This window comes from Chrysoperla carnea, chromosome 3 (genome assembly GCF_905475395.1).
Source record: "Chrysoperla carnea chromosome 3, inChrCarn1.1, whole genome shotgun sequence".
NCBI lineage: Eukaryota > Metazoa > Arthropoda > Insecta > Neuroptera > Chrysopidae > Chrysoperla > Chrysoperla carnea.
In genome coordinates this window covers 50825212-50834153 of record NC_058339.1, presented here as the reverse complement: position 1 = coordinate 50834153, position 8942 = coordinate 50825212, and the positions used below count along the sequence as shown (strand labels likewise).

Below are 8942 nucleotides of genomic sequence, written 5' to 3'. Positions count from 1 at the left end.
ACCGATATTTATTTTTATTTAAACAATAAATAACAATAGGTGGGCTATATTATTATGTTTTCTAATGTTGTTTATGTTTTATACGATTTGGCAATCAGTACATGTATTATTTTGTAGAATAATATGCTAATTTGTTTATTTCAAAAAGAAAAATATGTATTATTTACGTATTGTTGTTGTCTGATCTCAAATATTCTATTTGTTATTGAACAAAAATTTGTTATGATACACTTTCGAGATATTTTCGATGTTGTTAAATGATATTGTCGATATTGTCTAGTGCGTCTCAAAAAATTTTCAGTCAATGACACTGAAAACAAAACTTGCATTTAATTTTTGTAATTGGAAAATATTTATTACATTAAATTTTGGCGTAAACAAAATAAAATTTAAAAAAGGACAGCTGTAAATGTACAAATGAAATTTACAAAATTTAAAAAAACTTCCGATGTCAAACAGCAAACTTGTAAATAATTAATAATAATTAATAATATAATAAATCATTCTACACAGGGATAAAATTCTGGTAAAAACGCTGAAAATATTCCATTTTGTAATGATTGGATGTGTTTAACTGCCAACTAGGGCTGCAACGTCGGAAGATAGTGGAATTAATCAAAATTTATCAATTTTATCAAAGTTATAAATTTTAATAAATATTCTTCAAATATTTACCTGAATATGAATCAGAGAATCCTTTTATTTTCTGAACCCTGACAATTTATGTTGATATCGGTGGCAGTGTCGGATTTACTTTTTAAAGGCGCACAGTCGGAGTTTTTGTCGAGGCCTATTGAAAATTTTTGATAGTAACTGAAAAATTAACAAATTTTTAGTTAAAATCGGATACCTTTCCGATTGGGCATGGAGGCTTTGAGATTTTTACTAAAATCATACAGTGGGGATAATATCCCGGAACAATTTCTTCGTCAAAGCTTTTCGATCAACCGTAAAATCAAGTTTTTTTATTTTAATATTGTTGCCCATTATTAGTAGGCAACAAAACAAAGTAAAAATTGAGGGCAAGAAAAGGGAAAAAATTATTAATTACTCATAAATGCTCAAAAAAAGTTGTCCAGTAAAATTACTTGAAATTTTTGATTTATCAAAAAGTGGTATTTGTATTATTAATTTTTTAACGAGTTTTATTTACTTGTTCAATAAATCAATCAAAAAAGCACATACGGTGTTACGAAAATAAATCATTTTGAAAAGATTTTTTAACAAAAACAATAAAATACATGTTATAAAACATTTGTAATCAATTGTATATTATTAAACTCTTTGCATGTTCTATATATTCAAATCCAGAAAAAAAAAAATAGGAAAAACAAAAAGAGGCTCTGTGTGTTCTTAACATGGATGGTAATCAAAAAATATGTTTACAAATTTATAACTGCTTGTTGCCGATTTTCCAAACATTTTCTTTCATTGGTTGAAATTATTTCAAATACAGCCAATTGGAATATACGTCTAGTATATAGGATAAGGTGTTGTGCCAAGGGGCAAATTATAGTTTTTTTAAATTCATTTTTTTTGAAATATGACAACGGAAATATACTCTCATTCAAACATTATCATTCCCACACACATGTATTTTTGAGACTTTAAATACTAAATAGCTATTAATAAGAGCTTTATGATCCAGAGTAAATGATTTATGATCTATGATACAATATCATAAAATACCATAGATTATTCTCTCCTGAAGACGTTCTGTAATCAGTAATCAGTAATCGTTACTGTTCACTCTGGGGAACAGTATCATAGAATGTATGTGATCCGGCATAAGTTTCTCTTATAGGTATCCTTTTCTCTCATCGTCTGACAATGACTTGAAGTGAATTATTTTTCCCATTTATGTTTCGCTTATCTATACTTGGTAACCCATAAAAAACGAGATAAAATAATTGAATAATTGTTTCATGCGTACCTAATATCATTGACGGTGGTACAGTATGTGCCACCTGTGTGATTAAAGGTACACTCACTGTCAGAAAAAGTGCCACAGTTAAAACATTCTAAGCGTACGCATCATATGTTATGTTGTAATAGTAACACTTAGAATGTTTTAAAACGAGCATTTTTTGTGACATTGAGTATACATGACGGTTCGTCTTATCGAACTTTTCTTCGTCAATTTTTTTAATTGAAATATGACATGATAAAATACCCACCAATATGCACCAATTCCGGTAGAAAGTGATTTAAAACGCAAAACACGGTAGACAACTTGTAAGTAAATGAAATGATGAGTTAAGCAGATTGTTTTATTTTGAAGTTATTGCAATTTTACTTGAAACCATGGATCAGTCCACATGGACCAGTCATTTTCTTTTTTTTTCTATTAGGTAAGTAAACTCTGTCATCATATAGCTTCTATCTCATAGAAAGTTATATTTGCCGAGAAACTGTCGCCTAATTATAGATATTTAGGTATATTATAAACAGGGCACTGGATATTACCCTATCTCTCCATTAAACATTTTTTCTTGGTAAACGTACGCTACATAACGATATCGTAAAAATATATTTACGTTTTAAACAATAAATAGGTTGTGGAGTGCGGTAAGGTGTTGTATGACGTTTGGAAATCAACTATATTCTTACGATTCGAAAAGTATATAATATAAATTTCCAACGAATACATGAACTCAACTCATAAGTTAATTAACAATTAAACAAATACTTTTTTTTTTACAAAAAAATCTCAAATACTTCAATTGTTGAAGTAGACTACATTGTTGTGAATTGTATAATCTGTGTTTCTGTATTGAAAAATACAGATTTTTTTTAAATTTCTTGTTTTCATATCTAAGTCAAAATTGATACCATGGTGAGTAATTAAAATTTTCTTTTATGGTAAAGGATTATTTTTACATTGATTTGTATAAATCTTTTCATTCTTGTTTATCGAGATAGAATTTCTTTTGTGTTTAGCTAATTAATTTAATTTAATATTTTTTAAATTATTTTTGAATGTCTAATAGCCTTTATAGAACCACAAACAATTTTTTTTAAGACAGATAACTTACTATGTTTCTTCAAATTAATTATAAATAATTTTTCAAGCATTTTTTTTTAAATTTTTCTTAAATATTCTTTTTATTTTAAGTTTATGCAATGTTTCGATGACATAATTTCACAACTTCATCGTGTATCTATAGAGCAATAATCCATTATAGGTATTACTTATCAATAATTTTGAAAATAATTCTTTTAACTCTTTTAAACGACTTCAAACAAAACAAAGTTATCAATTAAATTTTTTTTTTAAATTATGTACTTACAAATTGGCCTTTTATAATTGCATTACTGGAATGTAATAGATCTTTTTGAACATTTCGTAATTAATTTATGGGAGTGAATTTTAAGAAGAAATCAAATAAATAAATAAAAAATGGTGGAGGGCTTGGAAAATTAAATTTGTTTTTAGTTTTAAAAATTTTAAGATGTAAGAAAAAAAAATTTTACAATGGAAAAGAAAGTAAAAAATAATTTTTTAATAATTGTAAATAATTATCTTTTAAACAATTATTATATTAGTGAATTTTTATCTTGGGATACAAAACAATTTTCAAAAAAAATTAACTATTTTATTTTTGTTAAACACATGAATCTTCAAAGAATAATTAAATAATTTAATTATCATTATTTTAGTAAAAAAAAATTCGAAAAAACTTCTCATAAAAAAAACATCTTAAAATTCAATCCAATTTATTTCAATTCAAATTCTGAACTTTTTTTCTTCAACCATCTTATTTTCTGAACCACATCTTTTCAAATGAGAAAATTGTATTGCCAAAAATATTTTCTACATATTTTTATAAAAGTGCATTTAAAATTTTATTATTGCATAATTTTTTTTAAATTCTATATTAAATAGTTTTCTAAAAATATTAAGAATAATAAAAACTTTATTGTACTGACAAAAATATTCATTTAATATAAATACAAAATTTGGAAAATAAAGATGGGAATATTTTTGCTAAATATAAAATAATTTTCTAAATTAATTTATAAAATTTTGTTTTCTTTTTATATTCTCTAGTCGGACGAACTTCCACCAGAACAAATTGCTGGTAAGTTAACAATAATAATATATAAATAAATACTAAAAATGCATAATACAATACTTGAAAATGTATCCGTCTACTCTGAAACGTATAGTTTAAAAATAGATTTTACTTTCTATTAGAGATCTTTGTACTTTACAAGTCGTAAGAGTTCGATTAACTTATCCGTATTCTGTGTAAATGTATTTAAAATTATATTATGCGTTAAAAAAAATTTTTTGGCATTGTTCGTAATTGAAATATTAAATAATTATTTATTACTTTTTCTAATATTTTATGGATTATTTAGAGTTAAATCCGGATATGAGTAAATTAAAATTAATTTATTACTTTTTCTATTTTTATTTCATTTATAAAAGATTTAAAAGCCATTTATTTTTCTTTCAAAAAAATATAGCTAATAAAAATTGTAGTAAAAAACTTGTTGTTTTAAAAGATTCGTTCCTGCCAAAAAAAGGGGGATTTAGAATTATTTAGAAAACCGAATGTTTTGAAATAATATAAACTAAATTACTACTTCGAATTTAAAAAACAATGAAAACTGTTAAAGGCTTGATGCCTGAACTTGTCATTACTTTGCTGATATCTCTAGTGGTAAAATAATAATCTTTATTCTTTGGGTTCAAATTCTGAGAGACAAAATTCGGAGGTATTAAAAGTATTCAAATTATCGTTCCGAATACCTGAACGATTAAAATAAAAAGGCTTTGGCTTTAAAATAAAGTAAAAACAGCTCAACGAAGGATTCCGTATCACCGTGCAAGATATAATAACACTATTTACTTTGCAAATACTTTTGCAAACAAGAGCCTAAAGTAACAAGAGCCCTAGAAAAATATTTAATTATTAATCTAAAATAATGTATATGTGTACTTATGCAACACATTCGACAAGTTTGTATCATAAGTAAGCTACCATATTTAATTAGTGATTAATACATAATGATCGTTTGTTTTGATTTTCCATGGTGGCTATTTTGGAATTAACAATCTTGGTTTTTGTTTGTTATTATAGCGGCAATAGTAATACACATTCCTTCAAAATATCAGCTGTCGAAATATTGAGGTTTATAACATACAGTCCGATGACAAACAGACGAGTTGGTTAAACCCGGAAAATATTTAACTTATTATAATTTCTTTAGTAGTCTATTAGTAATGATACCGTTACGAAAAAACCGGTCAGAAAAAGTCAAATTACCACTGCAATGTTTCTTATAGAACAAGTTTCGCTCGTAACTTATTCTACAGGGTGAGTAGGAGCTGTTGGTAGGAGCTTGTTTCTTCCCGCAATTTTCTCTACTAGTGTTAATTACCAATGTGAATATAAACATTCATTAAACAAATTTTGAATTCAGTTTACTCTTAAAGTCTAAAAAATTTTCTTAGGTAAAGAATCTTGCAGATTCACACACCCATTTTTGATAAACGAATATCATGGGCTTTTTTCGATTATAAATTCCGATTACATTACATAATATTGAACAGAAGCCCAGCTTTAAAGTGATTAAATTGGCATTTCTGCATTTTTTCATTACATTCTATATGTCGAATAAAATTGATGTCACTGTAAGTGTAAACGGTTTTCACTGTAACAAGTTAACACAATTTTAACATAATATATTTTTAAATATAAACACAAACTGATTATAAGTGCATTGGCCTTACAGACTGTAAACTCAAATGTATATGCGTTAACAAATCTATTTTCGTTTCTAGGACGGTGATCTGTTTCTCAATAACTTACATACAGATATTATAATCGAATAACACTAAGATTTATTTTCATATAAATTAAAAATAGCATTTTATTTATTTAATGTAATATTATGTTACAGTTCTTCGAAAAGCATTCGATGGTTTCGATCGTGAAAAATCTGGTAGTATTCCCACTGATATGGTTGCAGAAATCCTACGATTGATGGGACAACCATTCAACAAACGTATTTTAGAAGAATTAATTGAAGAAGTAGATGAAGACAGTAAGATTTTAATGAGAATTCTCGAAATTTAACTAATTAATTTTTAATATTTTATATTTATTCCATATAGAATCTGGACGTTTAGAATTTGAAGAATTTGTTACATTAGCTGCTAAATTTATTGTGGAAGAAGATGCCGAAGCTATGCAAAAAGAATTACGGGAAGCTTTCCGTCTTTATGACAAAGAAGGTTTGTATTGAATGGGTTTAATTTATTAAGAACAGATTCAAACGATTAATTTAAGTCACTTTGAAAAACACTCCTGAAACAAGATTCGAAGCAAATATTACCTATCTACCAAAAAAATCCAAACTTTCCCCAAATAGGTCGTGTTTTCAAGACGATTAGATTTTACTTATATAAATTAAATTCTGGAAATTTTGTTATTATTATTTTTAGATTTAATCCAAAATTTGAAAGGCGTTATGTCATATTTTTTATGTTAAAAATTTATTTCATAAATTTAAACAGATGAAAGAACAAAATATTTTAAAATTTTGGCAAGGTTAATTCTGATTTCCTAATTGAAAATCATGTATATTTATGAAAGATCTATTTTCAAAAACAAATATTTCTATTTTAGTTTTATATTTTTAAATAAAATAAATAAATAAATTTTGTAAAATCTATTTCAGGTAATGGATATATTCCAACATCATGTTTAAGAGAAATTCTTCGAGAATTAGATGACCAATTAACTGACGATGAATTAGATATGATGATTGAAGAAATTGATTCTGATGGATCCGGGACTGTAGACTTTGATGGTAAGTGGAAATCATAATTTAATTCAGTCAGCTTAGACTCACTACAACCAGATTATTTGGAATGAAAATATCAAGTTTAACGATAAAATCGAAGGTGAATCATCATTGATTTGCTAAGTCTTGGTTTACTAGACCTTGCCCAAATCATGGTCATAGCTGATAAATCTTGACTGACTGTAGATAATGTGTGCCTACTGACTGTAGATAATGAATGCTTGGTTTTTCAGCCTTTGCCCAAGGTTAATAAATCAATTCTTATTTGGCCAACCCTTGGCCAAAACTAGCAATAATAATAGAATGGTCGTGAGTGTTTATAGTCATCCACTTTGCTTAAGTGACATCCAAGCTTGTTATTACGATGTTAACATTCTAACTTTGAACCAGTCTTGGTTTTCAAGCTTACTCTAATGCTAACAATCCCCACACAGACTTGAAACAATATTGGTCCAGTTATTATTTCTCCTACGGGATTTAACATATTGAGAAAATATTTGTTTCCTGGACTGAGTAAACTATAAAATTGAAATATTAATATAAATTAAATATTTTTCAGAATTCATGGAAATGATGACAGGAGAATAAATTATCGTAGTACATCTAAATCAATTTTCATCCATCTTAAATCAATTCTCAGAAAAAGACGAGTTTTAATTTCATGTTTTCATGAGAGTCAAATGTTAATAATGTTTATTAATCTTGTGCTTTTGTGTTGAAATAATTATTCCCTCTTTAAGGAAATTTTAATAATTTTTATATTTAATTATATTTAATTATTATATTATTATTTTTTCTTAATTTTTTTTGTAAAATATTTCTATAATAAAATTTATTTATAAATAATTCAGTTGTTTTGAATGTTCATAAAATTTATTTTGATATCTCGCAACCCAACCTCATCAATTTACAATCGTACAAAATCACGAAATTGGATATCATTTTTAAAAAAGATTTTAAAGTTTTGAAGTATCTTGCTTTCCCAAAGCTTAACTTACCCAATCGTTAAATGTTTCCGATTTTTTTTTTTATTCCATTTTTTTCTATTTTACATAAAAATTATTTTCTAGAGTAATTTTGATCCAAAACATTAAAATTTCTTCGAAAATTGGACGGATAATTTCTGAAATATCGATTAAAATCGTAAACAATGGGTGATATCTCCGAGCCATTTCGTTATCTCAGAGATTTTCCGTTCACCAACTTTTCGTTTCATAGAATTTTACGGTCATTTAGACCCAAATAATTAAAAATATTTCGATACATATGACGATTAGATGGCTATTTATGGAGATATCTCCAGAATCACTACGAAGTAAAAGTTCTTCGTACAGATTTAAGAAGATATATAAAATATTAATCACCCAATCATTGAATGAAACCGATTCTTGTATTTTTGGGGTCAGGATGACTCTGTATATAACGAGTTTCATCAAATTATCAAGAAAAATTTTGTGCAATAATCTCGAAAATTCTTGAGCCATTTCTTTAATCAGAATCTTTGCAAAAATCAATCAAACTTTCGTTTCTTTGGATTACTTATGGAAATTAGGAATAAAAAATATAAAATCATCCAACTCATTATTGTACAAGAGGAAAGATTCTTCGTACAGGATTTTAGACGTATATCACAATACTCACTACCCATCCAATTAAGTGAAACGATTTTTATACCTTTTAAGTCAAAGTTACTCTATATCATCAAATATCGAAACAAAAAATTATTTCGGGATTTTCTCGATTTAGAATAAAAGTCATTTTCTAAGGTAATATTGGCTCAAAAAATACAAAACGCAGATCCATTTAACGGTTGGACATGTAATCGTATAAGAAAGGCGACATTTTACAGTAAACGCCCAGTGTCAATAGGCAATGAATCAAACTAAAAAGTAAGAGCGAGAAAAGTGTAAAATTATAAATTTCTCAAAAAGTTGTTATAGATCGATATTATTGCGGTATTCTAGCCTCAAAAATTATTAGGATTTCTTCAGGCAACTCTAGCTTAATCCGGTCGCCATTTATGTAATAGAGAAGAATAGAAGAATAGAATTTGTAATCAAAATTATAATTGGGAAACGGAATAAACGAAAATTTAAAATAGAAGAGACAAAAAATTTGTATAA

General features: G+C 26.5%; 1 protein-coding gene across 1 annotated transcript; it reads left to right on the top strand.

Moving 5' to 3' along the window:
• The first annotated feature begins 2650 nt into the window (after window positions 1-2650).
• On the top strand, window positions 2651-7558 carry LOC123296777 (troponin C, isoallergen Bla g 6.0301). Its single transcript, XM_044878429.1, has 6 exons — window positions 2651-2836; window positions 4052-4082; window positions 5914-6057; window positions 6128-6247; window positions 6694-6825; window positions 7379-7558. The coding sequence occupies exons 1-6, from the start codon at window positions 2834-2836 to the stop codon at window positions 7405-7407; spliced, it is 459 nt and encodes a 152-aa protein (XP_044734364.1). The 5' UTR covers window positions 2651-2833; the 3' UTR covers window positions 7408-7558.
• Window positions 7559-8942: the final 1384 nt, after the last annotated feature.